Below are 23,347 nucleotides of genomic sequence, written 5' to 3'. Positions count from 1 at the left end.
ATATATTCTTGCATGTTTGTCATGTGTATAACATGCATCATGTTTGAATACAGTTCCCTCCTTGGGTACTGTCCACCTCCCTTTCAACTCTGTCATCAACCCCCTGCTTCAAAAAACCTACTGTGACTCCTCTGTCCTTGAAACTGCATCCCCATTGATAATGGACTTGAGAGGATAGGGACATTAACACATTGTCGCTTCCCAAAATCTGTGCCCATCTTTCCCGCAACTCCAGATGTGAACCACTGCAGTCAGGTATCCACCCCTCACAGCACGAAATGTCCCTTAACAGGTGACCGTGGTGCACTGTCCCTCTTCATCCTTCTTGACCATTCTTGCCCTCTTCCAATGCCTCTCTAGTTGCCCAGCTCAGTGGGACTGCCCGCACTACCTATCCAATCGTAGCCAGAGACTCCCGTAATGTTACCTCTGGAGGCTCCCAAGGATCTATCCTTTTCCCCCTCCTATTTCTCTTCTGCTTGCTGACTCTTAGTGACATAATTCGAAGACATGACGTCTGGTTTCCCCATGGATGCTGATGATACCCAGCTGTACCTCGCCACTACTCGACCCCTCCACTGCCTTTATCAGGCTGCTCGTTTGATATTCAGTCCTGGATGAGTCATAATTTCCTCCAATAAACATTGGGATGACGATGGCCATTGTTTTCGTGTCTCCCCCACCCCTGGCCACAAACTTCGTTCCCTCCTCGCCAATTCCATCTCTCTCCCTGCCCAATGTCACTGAGTTGAAGTAGGCTTTATTTGCTCACAAACGTAGTGTCCTATTTGATCTTGAGCTGAGCTTCTGATTCCATATCCTCTCCTTCACAAATAAAGCCTACTTCCACTCTGACATTTCCCATTTCTGCTCTGGCCTCAACTTATCTGCTGCTGGAACCCTCATCCATGCTTTTGTTACCTCCAGTCTCGACGAGTCCAATGCTGTCCTGGCTGACGTCCCATCTTGTATGCTCCATAAACTTGAGCTCATCCAGAACTCTGCCCATATCCAAAACTGCACCACGTCCCATTCACCCATCACCCCTGTGCTCACACATTGGCTCCTAGTCCACCAGCACCTCCAATTTAAAATTCTCATCTCTAGTGTTCAAATCTCTCCATGGACTTTCCTATCTCTAACTTCCTCCAGCCCAAGAACATTCCAAGAACTCTGCATTCCTCAAACTCTAGTCTTTGGTGCATCCCCACCATTGGCAGGTCTATCTTCAGCTGTCTAGGCCTAAACTTTGGAATTCCCTCCCTCAATCCCTCTCCTCCTTTAAAACCTACCTCTTTCACCAAGTTTTTAGTTATCTGTCTAAATATTTCCTCCTTTGGATCAGTGACAAATTGTTGTCTGGTAATGCTCCTGTGAAGTGCCTTGGAAAGATTTCCTACACTAAAGACACTATATAAATGAAAGTTGTTGAACATGTTTATAACTCAAATAATCGGCAATTCTTTCAATCTGTGAAATTTAAACCCCCCAAATAAATTCACTACCTTTCGGGGCTCCTCGCAAGGAGTAACCTTCCCCTCCTGCGAATGTGTGCCTGTGCTGCTGACTCGGCATGCTCCATATACATGTAAAGCCATCTGGATTATGTTGCATCTAAATGACTGCTTCAAAGCTGTGCATCTGAGTCGGACATTGCTTGGTTGAGCAGACCTCTAACGCTACACATTCTTCTCGGACAGAAACCATCTGGGGTTATGATCCACTGCTCCACCACTACAATTGACCTCTTTGTCTGAAGTCCTCCTTCAACATCCTGGCACTTTTGGTTAGTTTCTGGGGACTCGAGGGATTTCTTCGATTTAAAGGAATTTGGATAAGGGAAACGACAAGTTCCACATTACTCTTATTTACAGCCGATCTACTAGGCAACAGAGACCAGAATACAGTTATTTTTTGTATAATCTTATACACACTGCAACACCACAAATGTTTTTCCTTAAACTTTTAACTTCTATCATGTGATATAACTGTACTAGAAGGAATTTGAAATTCATTGTTCACACAATGCTCAATGGAACAGTATATCTTGTAACTCCTCATGAGCAACATCATGGGAAATCATTAATATTTTTGTAACATTAAATTGAGGCGCAAGAGTAAGGGAATAATATTTTGAGAGCGAGGTATTTTCTGCCACAATGGTTTTTAAACTTTTCTGTGCTGGGAGGGCACACTCCAAAAGGCCTTGTCAGCTACCCAAAAGAAAAGGGTTATTCTTGGGAGGAAGTTTTTTTTTAGTATACAGCACCAGAAATAACATGCTATTAAGTCAAGATGCAGAAATATCTGCTCTCATCAAAGCAATTGGTTTTTTGATCCCAAAGCATTGGAAATTCATATATCAATGTGATTACAATTCTCGACACTGCTCATGCAGGTGATGTCTCTGACCCCAGACAGAGAAATCCGCAGATCCCAGTTTGCTAATCCATTTTTTTTTAGTTAGCTGGACCAACGTGTAAATACAATTAAAGGTTTAGTGTAAAATTAGCATGGGAGCAAGTACCAAAAGAGGGAATACTTGTTAAGTGGAACAGTAGTGCAGTGTCCTGATTAGAAGCCCAAAAAAGAACCTGGACAGTATAGTACCGCATTGAAGTATCAATTTAGATTATGTGCTCAAGACCTAGAGTGGGATTTGGACATACAAGGTAGTATAACCTACAGTTTTCTTGCAATTTCTCTCCCCATTCCCTTTTTCAGTACACCAGTTTGAGGGGAATTAAACCCAATATGTAGAGTACACCTTTCTTTGACTTGAGTTATTGGCCTTCTGTTGTTTAAGTTAATTTAGTTACACTGAGCCAATTAGAAGTTATGATGAATTGTGGGTGACCACTTTGGAACATTTCAAAACTTGCTTTTAATCTGTTACAGTTTTGCTATGATTTTGCCAAGGGCATCTATATTTTATTGTAGTGCTGATAGAACCATGTTTCACAACTACTGCTGGTATCCTAAGCAATATTGTAACTACTTCATTTAAATAATTAAGAGGTTGAACAAAAAGTTGTGAATTAAGACTAAACCTGGTATACCATAAGTTTTTTTTTTTGTTAATACTATTTTTTCACTGCTGTGTTTTATGCATTGTTCATGAAAATTGCAGTATTACTGAATATTTGGCTTTAAAACTGTCATTTCTGTTTCTGAAATGGAAGTTTAATTTGTCTTGCTGATGTGCACAGTCCAGCTATCATCAAACAATTAAATTGTTTTCTTTCAATTTTAAATGGCATTGTGTTGAATTTCTAGCCTAATTATAAATGTAGTTGTGCTGCATTCCATAATGGATAATGCCATATTCTGATAAACTTGCACACTGCGATCTCATTGTTTTGGTACCGAGCCAGAATTTCCTGATGTAACCCATTTTCTTGTCCAATCCATTCTCCCAGAGCCTAGTTGGTAACATTTTTAGGATAAATAGAACATTGAAGATCTGTTTTTAAAACATCTAACATTAAATCACAAAAGTAATGTTGGCATCTTCAGATGATCATGCTAATTTTCAATCACTATTAGGAAGAGTCTGAAATCGCACTAAATTTCTGACTTGCTTGGGGAGGGAAATGCATTACAGCTACAATGCGGTATGTAGCTTATTCCAGTAGTGGTTTTAAAAATGTAATCTACTTTTAGAAAAGGACAACTGAGACATTTGGCGCAGGATCTGAAAATTTGTGTCGGTTGCCTCTTAGTACTGGGCCAATATGACCTACTGTTATAAATGCTTTATTTGTATAAATGTCTTGCACTTGCATGAAAAGGCTTATTCTGAAGTATTGCCTTCAAGCTAAAATGATATACTTGCAAGTCCTCGTGTGCTTTGATATTGAGCTCCTTTTGAAGCAAAACATAATTGGTAGTATTTTACTACAGTACAACTAGGCAATTGATAATACTGCTCCACTAATGTGGATAATTTTGAAAAAGTTCTATTGTGTTAAATCTAGATAAATTAATTTTGATCCTGGCACTTGGCAGTTCAATAGTGCAGTGTGTTTGGAATTCAGCATAGAATGGTAGAACACAGCTTTATGTTTGCACTTAATCGCATGACTTTTCATTCTTGAGCCATGCAGCTGAGCTGTGCTGCCAGGCGGAAGCCAAGCACTTCCCTTAAGGGCAGAAGATTTACCTTTGGGTGCTCACCAGTAGTAAGCTATTAAATGACATTGATGAAGGTTTGGGAGTAAGTCTCCAATTTGTTCTTTGCGACAGGGACATGCACAGTGGAAATGGATGAGAACAACATATTTTAAGCATTTTGTATAGTGTTTTACATTTTGAGTGACTTTGTAATTTCTTTCCAGTCACCCGCCTCTGAATGTTTTGGAACAGGCCACAATTAAGCAGTGTGTGGTGGGACCAAACCATGCTGCATTTCTCCTAGAGGTAGTGTATATTTATTATGAATGTCTATTAAAACATTAAACCTATAAATGCTTATCTGCAGTGATAACTTGTGCATGAATTTTCATTTTTAAATAGTATTCCTGAGGTGGCTTGTACTTCGAGGGGGAAGAGAATCAAACATTAAGACCATATACTTAATTGAAAATGTGGTTAAAAATGAAATGTTTGCAATGGCGAGGCAAAGTAAATGAGGTCCAACTTCAGTGTGTAATCATTTAACTTAAATATGTATTCCAACAAAAGGAAATGTTTAAGATAACTTGTATGTGGTGTCATAAATTACTTTCCTTAATTAAGATGTGCTGTTGTAATCTCTCTCTCCCTGATGTTTGTGAATTCAACTTTGTGATTCTGTCCCTTTTTTTTTCCCTGTGAAAATCATACATCAGTGGTCTTGATTATCCAGTACTTGCTTCCAGCTCTGCTGCTGTTTCTGCCACAGTATTTATATTACACAGCAATTCTACAGCAGCCAAGGCCACAACTGGGTGTACATAGTTCTGAAATCGGCGTTTGCCTTCCCCACACAGAGGTCAGCAGGAGCATCAACTATTCTATCTTGCCATGTTTTTAGCTGGTTAGCAAAAATGAGAAAGCTGCTTTTGTTTGATGGAAGTACTTGTAATCATTTTTCCCTTCCACCTTTATGAACCTAATCAACTTTTCACAGCGTATTTGTATAAACAAGCTGCAATTCATCTGATTAAATGGGATTACATATCCCACTGGAGTAGTCCTAAAATTGGAGGAAAAACTGCAGCTGTTTACATTTTCTAGCATCCTTACCAGATGAAAGACAGACAGGTCTAGATGAGGATGGCATTTCAATTCATATAGCTCATCCTTGTATATAAATCTATTCCCCCTATTACACTGTCCAACTGGTCTTGAATGATTCGAGTTTTTGCCTGCCAGGAAGACTGTTCCCACTATCCTTGGCCCCCCTCTTATTTCTCATCTACATGCTGCCCTTTGGCAATATCATCTGAAGGAACGATGTCAGGTTCCGCGTGTAAGCTATCCCTTCTTTGGCTTTGTGTCAATGTTTGTCTGATTTGTGCTCCTGTAAAGTGCCGTGAGACATTTTACTATATTAAAGACGCTATATAATTGCAAGTTGTTGTGTTGATCTTCTGCATGAAGACACGCTCTTGACATCACTCCTGTGTTTTCCTTTTAGCAGTTGATGCGTATGTCTCATCTTGTAATAGTGGTTTAACATGGTAGTTTTCCCGATCTATCTTTTCTATTCTGCTTAATGTCTTGTATGGTGTATCTCTATTGGAACCGTGTCAAGTTACCTCCAGGATGAAGTGAATTTTTGTAGCCTACCTTATATATTGGCCCTTTGATACTAGGGTTCAATCTTGTGTTCCTTCTCTGCACTGCTTTCAGGCTTTGGATGTTTTCCTTGTATATTTGATGATCTAAACTGAAGTGAAAGAATTCTGACTTGGGACAGGAAGCAATAGTTGAGAAATGTTGACATTTTTTGGGACCGACCATCTTAAAGCACAACACAACTCAAGCTGGTTGAGCATCTTTTTGCGTAGGTCGTTTGACTGGGAGTGGTTGCTATCATAAAGGAAAATATGTAATGAGAGTCTTGTCCAAAAATCCGAGGGCGACTCTGACTGCTGCTACTGTTGGCTTCAGTGTTCCAAGTAGGGAGGAATTAAAAAACACAAGTTTTGTGTTGAATGCTGTCCAGTGATCTTTGCATGTTGGGCAAGGACACAATTGAGCTCGGCGATAATTTTTGAGGTTCAGTGCTAGCTAATGAGGTATAGAATGATCAATTGAGCAATGTTTGAATTTATGATGCCATGGAAGCATACTCCAGCACATGTTGCATCTTTCTGAAGAGGAGGGGGAAGTGCTGGTTGATGATGGTCCTGATTTTTATTTGTGGGCGGGAAGGAAAGAGATACTAACCTCGAACTGACTAAGCGGAAGGGAGAATTATTTGACTCTGCTCATTAATCTCACTAATTATGTAACTTTGGAAAACTGCAATTACACTTAAATATTCTGGATTTAGTTTCCACAACTAAGTGTCCCCTCATCAAGAAAAGCACGTACATTCAATCATTACATGCTGTCTGCACCTCATCAGGTTTCACACTAGAGCAACTGCTGCCTTCCAGACCAGAATCACTTCAGGATTGGAGTTTAGGGACAAAATTAAGAGTAAGGAGTTTTTACTTTTGTTCTAGTTGACCAGTTGTGGTGGTACACAAAGGGGACTTGAGACCAAATGTAGTCTTCAGGTGAACAGAGATCATGCTGCAAGCACAGCCTCTGCCACAAGAGATCTCTTTTTGGTGTTGATGAGTGGTAAATTGGGAGCTTGGGTTGACTGCAGGGAAATGGTGAAAAGTTAAGGGATGAAGGAGCAGGAAAGTTAGGGGTGATAGAGTGCAAAGGAAATAGATGGGATGAGGGGTGAATCTCAAGGAGAGTAAGACTGACTGGCAGCCTTGAAGAGCACTGGCTACTTCAAAAGATTTTCCAACCATGAGCTGGGAACAATCTTTACATTTCAAAATACACTTTTCTATCTTTGGCCATCTCTTTCCCAACTCCCCCCGGTCCCCTGGGGCAGGAACAATATGAATTTTTTCATTATATTTGGCAATGTCAGTCTGACCCCCGATTTCCCAGTTCAGAGGTGGGAACAGTGTAACTTTTCAGATGTAGTTTTTGGGGCTGTGAGCCAAGAGCAGTTAACATTTTTTAACAATACCGTCTGCTGTTGGGAAAGTTTGTCAGGAGGTTGGCTGACAAATGAAGGTGCAGCAAAATCGTAACTCTTCTTGTCGCCGAAGGCTGCATTGAAAAGTAAAAAGAGCACAATTTCCTGCACGCTGCCCGGAACCTAGGTGCTGGAGTATGATGGCACCAAAGAGATACAAGTAGAAAATTTGCAGTGTTCAGCTCGGGTGGGAACCTTGGGGCAGGTCAGCTAACTCAAACATTTAGACTGTTCCTGACTGGGAGCCTGTGGGCAGTAAGTCTTATGGCTGAAGACACAATGGATATATTGAAACTTAGGCATCAACAGAATAGCTGGAGCTGAGAAATGGAACAAGAGAGTTGGGAGGACTAGAGATCACATTGGAAGTAGCAGTTAATCATCGGTAAGTGAAAGTTGCAAGTTTTAAACTTATTGTTCTAAAGCATTTGAGGGGCGATAAAATGATACAAGAAGTAATTGTGACAACAGGAAGTGTATACAGGTGCAAGAATTCTAATATAGTGAGTCCTCTGCTCTTGGTAAACCACTGAGTTGGTGTTTTTGATTCTGGGAGATATTTTAATGCACAATGCCACATGAAACAAGGATCAGTGAATTTCATCTGATGTGCAGTGTTCTTTGGTCTAAGATGATGGATTATTGGAATGTCTACTTGAATAGCCTTGGGAAATTGTTTTAATTTTGTTTCGCTATTGCTACAAGGTTAGATTTTTGCCTACAAAAAGTTAACTCGGGTACAACATCTTTTGGCTTCATATTTAAAACCAGGAAGCATGGGTTTAGTCATTTCGGCCCCAAGTTTCATCCCGCGGCGAAAACGGCGCACCTCCGAGCTGGGCGCCTGTTTTTCACGCCGAAAACTGCGCCTAAAATAAATTCTGATATTCTGGAGCTCGATGTCTGCTTGGCGCAGCGCGCTCTTTGCAGCAGGGTGCGGCGTCTAACACTCGCGCCAATTTTCTAAGTAGCAGGGGGCGGGTACAATTTAAATTAGCCTTCGTGGTGCCGGCAACCCTGAGCGTGCGCGCACGCGCAGTCTCACACAAACATTGGCACTCGGCCATTTTTAAAAATAAAGCAGAAAAAGTGAAGATTTGTTTCTTGGACCCCTGCAAAGGCTTGTAATTTAATTTTTGTTGATATTTCTGTGTGTGAGGGAGTGCTTTTAGCAGCACTGCTGAATAAATCACCACCTGAAATCAGTGAGTTCAGCTTTTCACTGCTAAACTTGCAGAACTGGTGCTGCATTGGTGCATGCAAATTAAGGACTGTGCTTGGAGAAATGAGTGCCAATTCAACTTTGCAATGGATCAATGTCCACCAAGAACAAAGAATTTCTTGCATGAGGAGGTGGAGATATTAGTCAACGTAATTGAGCAGAGATGGCAGGAGCTAGATACCAGCAACAGAGGTCGCATAAAAGTGCCACCAAAAGAAATGAAGAAACGCTGGAACCAAGTTGCAGAAGATTACTGCGCAGTGGTGCATATCAGGAGATCTGGAAGTCAGTGTAAAAAGAAATGGCACGACCTTGGTCAAGTAGTTAGTGTAAGTAATATTTCCCATTTTTAATTTAATCGTAATTGTAACCTGGCTATCTGTATGTCCCACCTTGCAGACTGACGCACTCTGTAAAAAGTTATATTTTACTCTTTGCAAAAGAAATTGGCCCACAACAAAAGGGAGGCAACTCGGACAGGAGGAGGCGTGCCCAATCTGCATCCACTGACACCCTTGGAACAAAGGGTAGCTGCTATGATGAGTCGTACATGGAGAAAAGCAATCGGTACAGCACAAGCTGGGCCTGCACGCGAGGAAGAGGGCAAGTCCTGAAAATGCATCATGGTCCTTTAAATCAACCTGCTGCCTGGCCTGCTATGTGCGAGAGTACTCGTGCCACCCACCCGGCCCCCTCCCTTGCTGTTAAGCATTTGACTGTCCTGATGTATTTTGCAGAACATGATGATTATGATGACTATGCTGCTGCTGCCAACCCTGAGGATCCTGAGGGTACAGAAGAAGAACCAGTACAACCAGTTGCGGACAATCCAGACTGGATGATGGCAGCGATGACTGAAATGTCTGCAGGGGAAATGCTTGCAACACCGAGCATCCCACTGTCCGTGCCCGCGCCTCCCAGTGTAGTGGTGCCACAAGGCAGACCGAGGCAGAGGAGGAGGAGATTGGAGACACGCTCTCCTGAGATGCAGCGTGCAACAGATGCGACTCAGGTTGTGGCATTGGGTATGGAGACCAATGAGCTTACCCAATCACTCATCGGTGGCGTCAGTGCAGTAGGTGAAGAGTTGACAGTCCTGACGGGAGAAATAGCAGTAATGACACGGGAACTTAGGGAGGGAATGTCCGAGGGAGTGCAATCGACGGCACAGGCCGTCAGGGAGGGCATGCAAGTGTCGGCACAGGCCGTCAGGATCGGCCTGGTTGAGGTAGCTGCTGCAATAAGGGCACACAGCCCAGCCAATCAAATGACACCCCCACGAGGAAGTGAACATTCACTGAGATATGGATGAGACATGGTTGCAGCCTTTCTTTGCTGCTTTTGTTCTTGTTCTTGATGTAGCTGTAGTAGCGTTTTTCAAATTGAAATTATTTTGTAAGTTTTGTAACTTTACAACTTATAAGGGATCTTATGGTTTTTAAATGATCTTAAAGTGTAAATGCTCTCATTTTTTTGTATCTTATTTAATTTTGCATCTAAAAACTGATCTTGGAGTGTAAAATTTTTCACATAGAAAGTGTTTTGTAACTTTTGTAACTTTACAAGTTTTTAAGTGATCTTCAAGAGTCATATTAAAAATATAGTTTGATACAACAAATATTTTATTAGTGACGTTAACTTTTCAATAAAATTTTTTTTCATTAAAACTGTTTCATGTTCCATTAACACAACACAACGTAGGAACAACTGCAAAGAATAAACATGTCCATATGCAAAAGTGGTCACAGAGCCCTTGGGCATCAGTAATTGAAGCGTTAAAAAAACAAGCCTGAAGGCTTTGTGTCTTAATGCAAGGAGTATCCGCAATAAGGTGGATGAATTAATTGTGCAAATAGATGTTAACAAATATGATGTGATTGGGATTACGGAGACGTGGCTCCAGGATGATCAGGGCTGGGAACTCAACATCCAGGGGTATTCAACATTCAGGAAGGATAGAATAAAAGGAAAAGGAGGTGGGGTAGCATTACTGGTTAAAGAGGAGATTAATGCAATAGTTAGGAAAGACATTAGCTTGGATGATGTGGAATCTATATGGGTGGAGCTGCAGAACACTAAAGGGCAAAAATCGTTAGTGGGAGTTGTGTACAGACCTCCAAACAGTAGTAGTGATGTTGGGGAGGGCATCAAACAGGAAATTAGGAGTGCATGCAATAAAGGTGCAGCAGTTATAATGGGTGACTTTAATATGCACATAGATTGGGCTAGCCAAACTGGAAGCAATACGGTGGAGGAGGATTTCCTGGAATGCATAAGGGATAGTTTTCTAGACCAATATGTCGAGGAACCAACTAGGGGGGAGGCCATCTTAGACTGGGTGTTGTGTAATGAGAGAGGATTAATTAGCAATCTCATTGTGCGAGGCCCCTTGGGGAAGAGTGACCATAATATGGTGGAATTCTGCATTAGGATGGAGAATGAAACAGTTAATTCAGAGACCATGGTCCAGAACTTAAAGAAGGGTAACTTTGAAGGTATGAGGCATGAATTGGCTAAGATAGATTGGCTAATGATACTTAAGGGGTTGACTGTGGATGGGCAATGGCAGACATTTAGAGAACGCATGGATGAATTACAACAATTGTACATTCCTGTCTGGCGTAAAAATAAAAAAGGGAAGGTGGCTCAACCGTGGCTATCTAGGGAAATCAGGGATAGTATTAAAGCCAAGGAAGTAGCATACAAATTGGCCAGAAATAGCAGCGAACCTGAGGACTGGGAGAAATTTAGAACTCAGCAGAGGAGGACAAAGGGTTTGATTAGGGCAGGGAAAATGGAGTACGAGAAGAAGCTTGCAGGGAACATTAAGGCGGATTGCAAAAGTTTCTATAGGTATGTAAAGAGAAAGAGGTTAGTAAAAACAAACGTAGGTCCCCTGCAGTCAGAATCAGGGGAAGTCATAACGGGGAACAAAGAAATGGCAGACCAATTGAACAAGTACTTTGGTTCAGTATTCACTAAGGAGGACACAAACAACCTTCCGGATATAAAAGTGGTCAGAGGGTCTATTAAAGAGGAGGAACTGAGGGAAATCTTTATTAGTCGGGAAATTGTGTTGGGGAAATTGATGGGATTGAAGGCCGATAAATCCCCAGGGCCTGATGGACTGCATCCCAGAGTACTTAAGGAGGTGGCCTTGGAAATAGCGGATGCATTGACAGTCATTTTCCAACATTCCATTGACTCTGGATCAGTTCCTATCGAGTGGAGGGTAGCCAATGTAACCCCACTTTTTAAAAAAGGAGGGAGAGAGAAAGCAGGGAATTATAGACCGGTCAGCCTGACCTCAGTAGTGGGTAAAATGATGGAATCAATTATTAAGGATGTCATAGCAGCGCATTTGGAAAATGGTGACATGATAGGTCCAAGTCAGCATGGATTTGTAAAAGGGAGATCATGCTTGACAAATCTTCTGGAATTTTTTGAGGATGTTTCCAATAAAGTGGACAAAGGAGTACCAGTTGATGTGGTATATTTGGACTTTCAGAAGGCTTTCGACAAGGTCCCACACAGGAGATTAATGTGCAAAGTTAAAGCACATGGGATTGGGGGTAGTGTGCTGACGTGGATTGAGAACTGGTTGTCAGACAGGAAGCAAAGAGTAGGAGTAAATGGGTACTTTTCGGAATGGCAGGCAGTGACTAGTGGGGTACCGCAGGGTTCTGTGCTGGGGCCCCAGCTGTTTACATTTACATTATACATTAATGATTTAGACGAAGGGATTAAATGTAGTATCTCCAAATTTGCGGATGACACTAAGTTGGGTGGCAGTGTGAGCTGCGAGGAGGATGCTATGAGGCTACAGAGTGACTTGGATAGGTTAGGTGAGTGGGCAAATGCGTGGCAGATGAAGTATAATGTGGATAAATGTGAGGTTATCCACTTTGGTGGTAAAAACAGAGAGACAGACTATTATCTGAATGGTGACAGATTATGAAAAGGGAAGGTGCAACGAGACCTGGGTGTCATGGTACATCAGTCATTGAAGGTTGGCATGCAGGTACAGCAGGCGGTTAAGAAAGCAAATGGCATGTTGGCCTTCATAGCGAGGGGATTTGAGTACAGGGGCAGGGAGGTGTTGCTACAGTTGTACAGGGCCTTGGTGAGGCCACACCTGGAGTATTGTGTACAGTTTTGGTCTCCTAACTTGAGGAAGGACATACTTGCTGTTGAGGGAGTGCAGCGAAGATTCACCAGACTGATTCCCGGGATGGTGGGACTGACCTATCAAGAAAGACTGAATCAACTGGGCTTGTATTCACTGGAGTTCAGAAGAGTGAGAGGGGACCTCATAGAAACGTTTAAAATTCTGACGGGTTTGGACAGGTTGGATGCAGGAAGAATGTTCCCAATGTTGGGGAAGTCCAGAACCAGGGGTCACAGTCTAAGGATAAGGGGTAAGCCATTTAGGACCGAGATAAGGAGAAACTTCTTCACCCAGAGAGTGGTGAACCTGTGGAATTCTCTACCACAGGAAGTAGTTGAGGCCAATTCACTAAATATATTCAAAAGGGAGTTAGATGAAGTCCTTAGTACTCGGGGGATCAAGGGGTATGGCGTGAAAGCAGGAAGTGGGTACTGAAGTTTCATGTTCAGCCATGAACTCGTTGAATGGCGGTGCAGGCTAGAAGGGCTGAATGGCCTGCTCCTGCACCTATTTTCTATGTTTCTATGTTTCTATGTTCACGGATGAGCTGCTGGCGCAAGTCTCGAGCAATCGTTAAAGGGGCACGATGGACGGCCCTCCTCCGACCTCGTGCTTCGGCATCAGGCACTTGCATGCTTTCCTGATTGTCATTATCATCCACATCCTGGTCTTCCATAATACTATCATCATGCACTGGACCCTCACGTTGGACTTCGGGTTCCACTACCAGCTCCTGCTGCTAAGTTATGAAGCATGCAGCACACAACAGTGAAGTGACCGACAATCTGAGGAGAGTATTGCAACTGTCCTCCGGAATGGTCCAGGCATCGGAATCGCTGTTTCAATATGCTAATGGTCCTCTCAATGATGCTGCGCGTCGCAATGTGCGCCATGTTGTATTGACGGTCAGCTTTTGTCCATGTCACGCGTATGGGCATCATGAGCCAGGTGGTCAGGCCGTACCCGTTGTCTCCCAGTAGCCAGCTCTGCCCTTCTGGTTGCTGCTCAAACATGTCAGATAGAACGCTGTCGTGTAGGATGAACGCATCGCGGGTGCTGCCAGGGTATCTCGCATCGACTGACATGATGCGATTTTTGTCGTCACACACGAGCTGCACATTGATAGTGGAAACCTTTCCTATTTCGGTACTGCTCAGATTCCTCCACGGGTGCTCGCAAGGCTATGTGGGTACAATCAATGCAGCCCTGTACCTTTGGGAAGCCGGCAATCCTGAAGAAGCCCACAGCCCCCTCATGGATCGCTTGTGCGGTCATTGGGAAATTGATGAAGTCATTCCTTTCCGCATAAAGTGCAGCCGTGACCTGGTAAATGCAGGCATGTATTGCACGTTGAGAGATGGCGCACACATCTCCAGTTGTAGCCTGAAACGATCCCGAGGCATAGAAAGAAAGTGCAGCCTTACCTTCACTTCAACAGACAAGGCAGTTGTCCTTCTGCTTCTGGCTGCAAATCTGCTCTCACCACATCACAGATCTGAGTGACAACTTCTCTGCGAAAACGCAGCCTTTTCACACAATCAGCCTCGCTCATGTCCAGGTACGAGCGCCTGGTTCGATATTGTCGACGTGGGTAAGGTCTCCTGCCCATCAACCTTACGGGCTACGACATTCCTGGTGCGGTGAGCTCTAATCAATTCTCTCCTATGCAGTGAATTGATGGCAAACCATTGCATAATACGTGGTGTTGACAATGCAGCACCCATTCTGCAAATTTAAATATAAAACTTGATGTGGCCGCCTTTCCCTGTCCAAATGGCCTCAGTCCCCCTCACAGCTCGAAGGCTGCTGCTGTATCTTTGGCTGCTGGCCAGACACAGACACTGACGCTGCCCCTAAAGCGTGGCCGAATGGCCTCAAGAACCTTAATGAGCTACGTGTGTCCTGCGTTGATTCTTCGGCTGCCGGCCAGCCACTGACGCCGCTGCTATCTCATGGCCTCATCGGTCCGCTGATTCTTTGGCTGCCGGCCAGCCACTGATGCCGCTGATATCTCATGGCCGAATGGCCTCGGTTCTGTCCGGTGCTGCTTCGTGGCCAGCCACGAAGAGAATGAAGGCCTGCCTCAAGCACTGCAGCTCAGCTCGAAACTTGCTGCCGCTGCTATCGAGACACTGACGCCACACCGCTGCCTGTCTCCAACATGAAAGGCCTGCCTCAAGCACTTTCACACAGGTAGGAACATGGTTTATTTAATCTTTTCTTTGCTTATAAATTTTTATTCAGGTTGGATTTATTTGTATAATATTTGTATAAGTATAACTAAGGATTGATTGTAGAATTTAATGACTTCCCTCCCCTCCTTCCCCCCCCCCCCCCCCCCCCCCACACACACCTCGTTCCCTACGCCTGATTTTCTAAAGTGTAGATAAGGTTTTTTCGAGTGTACAAAAATCTTCACTTACTCCATTCTAAGTTAGTTTGGAGTAAGTTTTCACTCACGAAACTTTGAAATCAGGCGTAAGTGGCCGGACACGCCCCCTTTTGAAAAATAAATTCTGTTCCAAAGTGAAACTGTTCTAACTGACTAGAACTGGAGCAAACTAAATGTGGAGAATTCCGATTTCTAAGATACTCCGTTCTACACCAGTTGCTCCTAAAAAAATCAGGAGCAAATCATGTGGAAACTTGGGGCCCAGGAGCTGCCGCGGGTTCCCATAAGGATGGAACAAGGCACTCCAGAGTGGGTGGAAGCACTGCTGGGTCAGAGGAGGTGAGGGCTCGGCTGGGTGTCAGGTGAGGGATCGTGGTTTGCTTTAAACAGGGTACTGCTGACAATGATTCTATCACAGACCTCTGTGCTGGAATCGGCCACCTCCACTGCCAAAAGTAAGAAAACAAATACTGGCATACGGCACCCGGAGAAGCTGCCATATTCCTACAAGGCCCTGATTGTGATGGCTATTCAGAGCTCTCTTTCTCTTTCCCTCCCCTCCCCCCCTCCCCCTCCCCCCCCCCCCCCCCCCATGCGGCTGACTCTCAACAAAATCTACCAGTTCCTCCAGAGCCGCTTCCCCTTTTTCCGAGGATCCTACCAAGGCTGAAAGAACTCCTTACCTCTCAACCCCTGAGTGCTTCATTAAATTGTTATTGGACCATTGACCCGGCCAGCAAGTTCATGTTTGAGGAGGGCTCCTTCAGGCGCAGACTGAGGGGCTTTCGCAGGAAATGCCAAGCCCTTAAGTCTTTGAATCCCAGTTCGTTCATCATGCTGTACAATCACATCCCAGAGACCTATAACTTAGAAGGGTCAAGACGACCCATCTCCTGCACCCCCGACAGCCTTTCTACAGATAGTAGCATCAGCATAACGAATGGACATTTGCCTAGCAACATTCACAATGTGTTTACCAGGAAATTCTGTGTCTCCTCTCAGCCAACAATGGTCACTATATAGCAAGCTGTACAGGATCTTCGGTCGGAGACTACCCCAACCACGCCGACAGCTCATTGCCCGCGTCTCCCTTGCTGACCAGTGGTGGTGTGATGGAGCTGCACTCCATGTACTCTACCTCGGCTTCAGCATTGGCTCCTTCGGCCTCCACGCTGAATAAAGTGGCTCGTTACATTAAACAGCGGTCCCTCTCGCTGTGCAACCCGTCGGCAAATCTCGCTTCCAATCTGCAAGGACACTCCCTTGATCAGTCCTATTTACATCAAAATAGTCACAACGCGGCTGATATATAAGGTACGGGGCCCATGGTACTATAGTTATAGTTTAGCAAAAATAGCTTTTGTAGGAAGTAATTCTAAAACTTTTTTTAAGACTGGGGTCGGCGTGACTTCCTGTAGTCCGGCAAATTCTATGGTCTAGCACAGGCCAGGTCCTGAGGGTGCCGGATTAGAGAGACTCAACCTGTATATCCTTCCTTAAATAAGGAGACCAGAACTGTACGCAGTACTCTAGGTGTGGTCTCACCAATACCTTGTACAGTTGTAGCAGGGCTTCTCTGCTTTTATACTCCATCCTCCTTGCAATAAAGGCCAACATTCCATTTGCCTTCCTGATTACTTGCTGTACCTGCATACAAACCTTTCATGCACAAGGACCCCCAGGTCCCCCTCTACTGCAGCACGTTGCAATTTCTCTCCATTTAAATTATAATTTGCTTTTCTATTTTTTTCTGACAGTGGATAACCTTTCCCACATTATACTCCATCTGCCAAATATTCGCCCACTCACTTAGCCTGTCTGTATCCCTTTGCAGATTTTTTGTGTCCTCACAATTTGCTTTCCCACCCATCTTTATCATCAGCAAACTAGCTACATTACACTTGATCCCTTCATCCAAGTCATTAATATAGATTGTAAATAGTTGAGGCCCCAGCACTGACCCCTGCAGCACCCCACTAGTTACTGTTTGCCAACTGGAAAACGACCCATTTATCCTGACTCTGTTTTCTGTTGTTGGCCAATCCTCTATCCATGCTTCATATATTACCCCCAACCCCGTGAACTTTTATCTTGTTTAGTAACCTTTTATATGGCACCTTATCGGATGCCTTCTGGAAGTCTAAATACACCACATCCACTGGTTCCTCTTTATCTACCCTGCTTGTTACATCCTCAAAGAACTCCAGCAAATTTGTCAAACATGATTTCCCTTTCATAAAACCACTGACTCTGCTTGATTGAATTACACTTTTCCAAATGTCCTGCTTACTGCTTCCTTAATAATGGCCTCCAGCATTTTCCCAATGACAGATGTTAGACTAACCGGTCTATAGTTTCCTGCTTTCTGTCTGCCTCCTTTTTTAAACAAGGGCATTACATTTGCAGTTTTCCAATCTGCTGGGACCTCTCCAGAATCCAGGGAATTTTGGTAGATTACAACCAAAGCATCCACTATCTCTGCAGCCACTTCTTTTAAGACCCTAGGATGCAAGCCATCAAGTCCAGGGGAATTATCTGCCTTTAGTCCCATTATTTTGCCGAGTACTACTATTTGTGATAGTGATTGTATTAAGTTCCTTCCTCCCCTTTAGCCTCTTGGTTATCCACTATTGGGATGTTTTTACCGTGAAGACCGATACAAAATATTTGTTCAAAGTCTCTGCCATTTCCCTGTTCCCCATTATTAATTCCCCAGTCTCATCCTCTAGGGGACTAACATTTACTTTAACCACTCTTTTTTTCCTTTTTATGTACCTGTAGAAACTCTTACTATCTGTTATCTTTTGTGCTAATTTGCTTTCATAATCAATCTTTCATTCCATTTGCCTTCCTGATTACTTGCTGTACCTGCATATTAACATTTTGTGTTTCATGCACAAGGACCTCCAGGGCCCTGTGTACTGCAGCACTTGTAATTTTTCTCCATTTTTAAATAATTTGCTTAGGTTTAGAATTTTAATGTTTAATAAAGTGGCAGAATTTATATTAATCTTGTAGCCCATGCATTAATTGGTCATAAGTATTGGTGTTTTTCTCCTGTGCACAGCTTGCTTTTAGTTTAGATTTGGTAAGAGAAAGTAAAGTCAAAAGAGGAGTGGTGGAAGGCCCTTGAGCATGCAGTGATAGAGCATGCAGCGATGGAGCCAACATTTTGGAAAAGTGTCACAGAAGAGGGAGTGGGGGCTGAGAGCAGGAACACCTGGAAGTGGGTCAGTAAGACCGGGAGTGGAGCAAAAGAGATCAGCAAATGTGAGAAGCAAAATAACTGAGAAAATATTACTCAAATTAAATTAAAAGCAGCAAATGCAAAAAAAATTGTGATTATGTAAAGTAAGTGTGGTTGTTACCACGTTATATCAGGAGGCTGTAATTACAAAATGAACAAATGTATTTGCTTTAAAGTGTGACTCAGATTATGTGTGTGTGTATATATAAAAATCCTGTCTTTCCTGTAGGCGATGACTCTTGCTGGGTTACAGCGCGATGGCTACTCTGATATCTTATCTAAGAGTTATTCTTTATGTGAATCTATCGTATGTGTCTCAGCAGATTATTTGACCATTGGAGAGACATCAGAGCTTAGCCCAAACCCGTTATAGTTCCCTATCCATTCATGTGCACTTTCCAGCAGTGGTTTATTAGATGGTGGTCATCTATAGCTCATAATTTGTTTCCCTTCTTTCCCTCTGCCTTCTTGAGATGCAGATGCCAGTTGCAGCATTCCGAGCACATGGCTGAATAACTGAACTAGGGATAGAGTCCGGGATCTTGTTTGGTGCATTCCACCGTTGAATATATTTATCAACTTAGCTCTTGAATGGGCAGAGATGAGCTTGCAGTTTTTTTTCTTTGAAACTTCAGAAAATGATAGTTTTCTGTGGGTTTTCACTGACCCAGATAACTACTCTGAGTTTGCTCCCTGCAGGGTATTTGATAGGGGAACAGAATGAATTTTATACTTAAATCATTAGATTTTTATTTTACACTCTGAATGACAAGATTATTGCTGAGCTTCAGTAATTAGTTTTTTTCCCATGGAATTTCCCTTCAAACCAACTTTCAAATGTGAAGATAATTTATTGGCACACTGTATTAATGTATCCATTCATGTACAGAATCAAAAAAATATGTATAGCATGTTTTCTGCCTGTCACATTAAGTATTGCACTCATTTTCATGTCTCACTTCAAAAATAAGCCATTTGTAATGCCAGAGAAATTTTCCAGCAGTGGAAAATACCAGGTTGCAATGTCTGCAGTCCCTTACCTGATATTAAGAATAAAATATCTATACATATCTTTTTTTTAAGTCAGTGGTTTGATATGCAGCTTGAACAGAAATTCACTTCTTACCTTAAGCGCAATTTGTGACCTTAAATTCACCGTTGCAACAGAATAGATTCACCATTGTGTGGTATAACACTTCTGTCTTTATAAAACAGCATATTATCCAGCTTAGTCTGAGCAATGTCATGGGAGATCTGCAAGTATATATTTAATAAAAATGCATGTAATAAAAAAATACCCTCAAAGTACTCTTTTCCCAGTGGGAAAGCACCTGCTTGACATTTTTCAGATGATTGCACAGTGAAGATCAAGAACGATTTGTCATACTAACAATCAGGTGGATTTCCAGTACTGCCACTTTACTTTGACTGTGTGTTTAGCTGGGTAAATTTTATTAGTTCTTGATTAAACCAATGGATTGGAGGTGAGGTCTTTGAGGAGAGAAAGATCTTGTCTGTCCCACTTTGCTTGAATCAAGATGGTTGCAGCCATTGAGAATTGAAGGCCAGCTGTTCCATGTTGAGGCGTGGTAGGAAAAGACCTGATGTGGGATCATCTCTTGTCCAGTTTTGCTCTAAAACTGCTGTTTTCCCTAGCGGGATGAGTACAAGAATAAAACATTTGTCAATCCATGTTTTTGGCAGACAATTACGGACAAAAACTAAGATTATACAACAAATACATTTTCCAAAAATGTCAACAATTTCTTAAAGCATAAGGATCTTTTTTTTATAGTTTTCACATGGAGCTTGTCATCCCTGACATCTAAAGTTCGATAATATCAGAAATGCCAGGTTATGGGAGCTAGGTGGAGCAGTGGATTTTAGACACAGACATTTCACTTTTTGGTGCAAATTCAGCTCTGCAATAAAAATCTTTCCGCTGCTTAGCATGAAATAAGTTTGGGCAATGTTCCATTCAGTTCCTAGTGAGAAAGGGTTCAGGACAGAAAACTGCCTGCAATTACTAAATTGACATTCTCACTTGGGTGAGAAGATGGCTGTGGAAAAATAAAATGTCAACATAATGCATTAATGTAGGGGTGTACAACGTACAGCCCTAGGAATATGTGCCCCACCCTCCTTTGTCCAGCAATTAGCCCTCAAAACCAAGGCAATTGACTAATATTTTTGTTTTGATTTCTTCTTTGCTTGTTTGTCCTGTGAATTTTATGGATTTGGAGGGTTGTAAATGACTTTTTTTTTTAGTGCTGTTGCCTCATTCTTGAATAAATCCAGAATCTGAACTAAAATCTGTTAACAGCAACGTGAGTTGTATGCACTTTTATCAGAAATCAATTTAAACTTTATATGCAATACCCAAGGCTCCTTGATACTCAACTGTGACTCACAAAGACAAACTTCTGCACCCCTGGATTAGTTTGATTGGGGACTATACGTTGGACTAGATGCTTTCACCATCATCATAGGCAGTCCCTCGGAATCGAGGAAGACTTGCTTCCACTCCCTAAGTGAGTTCTTTGATGGCTGAACAGTCCGATACGAGAGCCACAGACCCTGCCACAGGTGCGACAGACTTTCGTCGAGGGAAGGGATCGGTGGGGCTGATTTGCCGCGTGCTCCTTCTGCCTGCGCTTGGCCTCTTCACGCTCTTTGTGTTGAGACTCGAAGAGCTCATCGTCCTCCCGGATGCACTTTCTCCACCTCAGGCGGTCTTCGTCCAGGGTCTCCCAGGTGTCAGTGGTGATGTCGCACTTTACCAGGGAGGCTTTGAGGGTATCCTTATAACGTTTTCACTGTCCTCCTTTGGCTTGTTTACCACGAAGGAGCTCCACATAAAGCATTTGCTTAGGGAGACTTGTATCTGGCATGCGAGCTATGTGGCCTGCCCAGCAAAGCTGATCAAGTGTAGTCAGTGTTTCAATACTGAGAATGTTAGCCTGGTCGAGGACACTGATGTTGGTGCGCCTGTCCTCCCAGGGGATTTGCAGGATCTTCTGGAGACATCGTTGGTGGTATATCTCCAGCGGCTTGAGGTGCCTTCTATACATTGTCCATGCCTCAGATCCATACAGGAGGGCGGGTATTACTACAGCCCTATAGACCATGAGCATGGTGGTAGATTTGAGGGCCTGGTCTTCAAACACTCATTTCGTCAGATGGCCGAAGGCTGCACTGGCACACTGGAGGCGATGATGAATCTCCGCATCAATGTCTGCCTTTAAGAGGCTCCCGAGATATGGGAAATGGTCCACGTTGTTGAGGGTCACGCAGTGAATCTTGATTGGAGGGCAGTGCTGTGCGGCGGTGACAGGCTGGTGGAGGACCTGTTTTACGGATGTTAAGCGTAAGGCCCATGCTTTCATATGCCTCAGTGAATACATTGACTATATCCTAGAGTTCAGCCTCTGTGCGCAGACGCAGGCGTCGTCCACTGCAGCTCACGACAGAGGTTGGGATGATCTTGGACCTGGCCTGGAGGCGGCGTAGGTTAAGCAGCTTCCCACTGGTTCTGTAGTTTAGTTCCTCTCCATAGACCCTCACGGTTGACAGTCAAAGGCCTTTGTAAGATCGAAAAAGGCCATGTATAAGGGCTGGCGCTGCTCCCTGCATTTTTCCTGCAGCTGTCGCGCTGCAAAGATCATGTCTGTTGCGTCCCGTAGGGGACAAAATCCACATTGTGATTCCGGGAGGAGCTCCTCGGCCACGGAGAAGTCGATTGAGGAGAACTCTAGCAACAACTTTCCCAGTGGCTGATAGCAGGGAGATTCCCCTGTAATTGCTGCAGTCGGATTTATCCCCTTTTTAAAAAAAAATGGTCACAATCACTGCATCTCTGAGCTCTCCTGGCATGCTCTCCTCCCTCCAGATGAGAAAGATGAGGTCATGTACCCACGCCAACAGCGCCTCTCCGGCATACTTTAGCGCCTGAGCAGGGATTCCATCCGCACCCATAACCTTGTTGTTCTTCAGCTGTTTTATGGCTTTGCCTACCTCGTGCAACGTTCGAGTTTCATTGAGTTAGTGGCGGGTTGCATGCTGTGGGATGGAGTCGAGAACACTCGAGTCAAAGGCAGAGTCTCGATTGAAGAGATCTTCAAAGTGTTCCTTCCATCGGGCCCTGACAGCCTCAGTGTCCTTGAGTGTTTCCCCGTTCTTGGCCAGGAGTGGGGTGGAGCCTTGACTGCAGTGAAGAATCCTCGCATATCTTGGCTGTCGGCCAGTTGTTGTATCTCCTGTGCTTTCTCCATCCACCACCTGTTCTTTAGGTCCCGAGTTTTTTTTGTTGGACCTCAGCCTTGAGTTTTCTGCAATGTTGTTTTGCAGCTCCCGAATTGGGTTGTTGCTTGAGGCTCAGAAATGCTTTGCGCTTGCGATTTATTACTACTTCGATCTCCTGATCATTTTCATCAAACCAGTCCTGATGTTTTCTGGTTGAGTGACCAAGTGTCTCTTCACAGGCAGACCAAGCGCTGTGGGCATTCATCATCTCTGTCATCAAGGCATGCCAGATTGGCTGTGAGGTGCTGGCTGTATAGGGCTCTCTTAGCTGGGTCTCTAGGTGCCCCGGCATTAACTTTTTTGCGGAACAGCTTCTGCTGTCCTCTCTGCTTTGGGGCAATGTTAATGTTGATGATGGATCGGATTAGGCTGTGGTCCGTCCAGCAGTTGTCAGCTCCTGTCATGGCGCGGGTGATGCGCACATCCTTGCGATCCCTGGCTCGGATGATGACGGTCAAGCAGGTGCCAGTGTTTGAAGTGAGGGTGTTGCCACGAAGTCTTGTATTTGTCCCTCTGACGGAACAGGGTGTTGGTGATGAGGAGTTCATGTTCTAGACATTTTGCCAGGAGTAGGGTACCACTGGAGTTGGCTTTCCCTACCCCCACTGCCAATCACTCCTCCTCAAGAGGGCTGTGCCTTTGCCGACCCTGGCATTAAAATCACCCAGGAGGATCAATTTGTCACCTGTGGACACGGGACAAGGATGTCGCGAGGTTGGAATAAAAACCCTCTTTACCTCATCCGTTGTATCGAGTGTGGGGGCGTGCGCACTGATGACTGTGGCACATTGGTTCCGAGATAAGGTGATACGGAGAGTCAT

At 43.8% G+C, this 23,347-nt stretch overlaps 1 protein-coding gene and 1 pseudogene across 10 annotated transcripts in view; both read left to right on the top strand.

The window, feature by feature from the left end:
• The window catches only part of ubr5 (ubiquitin protein ligase E3 component n-recognin 5), a 176,905-nt gene that overhangs the window by 16,027 nt on the left and 137,531 nt on the right, over nucleotides 1–23,347 (top strand). For 9 of the 10 annotated variants that reach the window (XM_070888496.1, XM_070888497.1, XM_070888500.1 and 6 more), the window contains one exon: nucleotides 4,338–4,419. The exons of the other annotated variant lie outside the window; for it this stretch is intronic. In XM_070888496.1, the coding sequence (XP_070744597.1) occupies nucleotides 4,338–4,419 (82 nt within the window). The remainder of the gene's footprint in view (nucleotides 1–4,337; nucleotides 4,420–23,347) is intronic. 10 annotated transcript variants of the gene reach the window in all.
• Nucleotides 15,381–16,290, top strand: LOC139261345 (forkhead box protein F1-like; annotated as a pseudogene).

This window comes from Pristiophorus japonicus, chromosome 1 (assembly GCF_044704955.1).
Source record: "Pristiophorus japonicus isolate sPriJap1 chromosome 1, sPriJap1.hap1, whole genome shotgun sequence".
NCBI classification, from domain to species: Eukaryota; Metazoa; Chordata; class Chondrichthyes; family Pristiophoridae; genus Pristiophorus; species Pristiophorus japonicus.
This window is presented reverse-complemented; position numbering and strand designations above follow the sequence as displayed.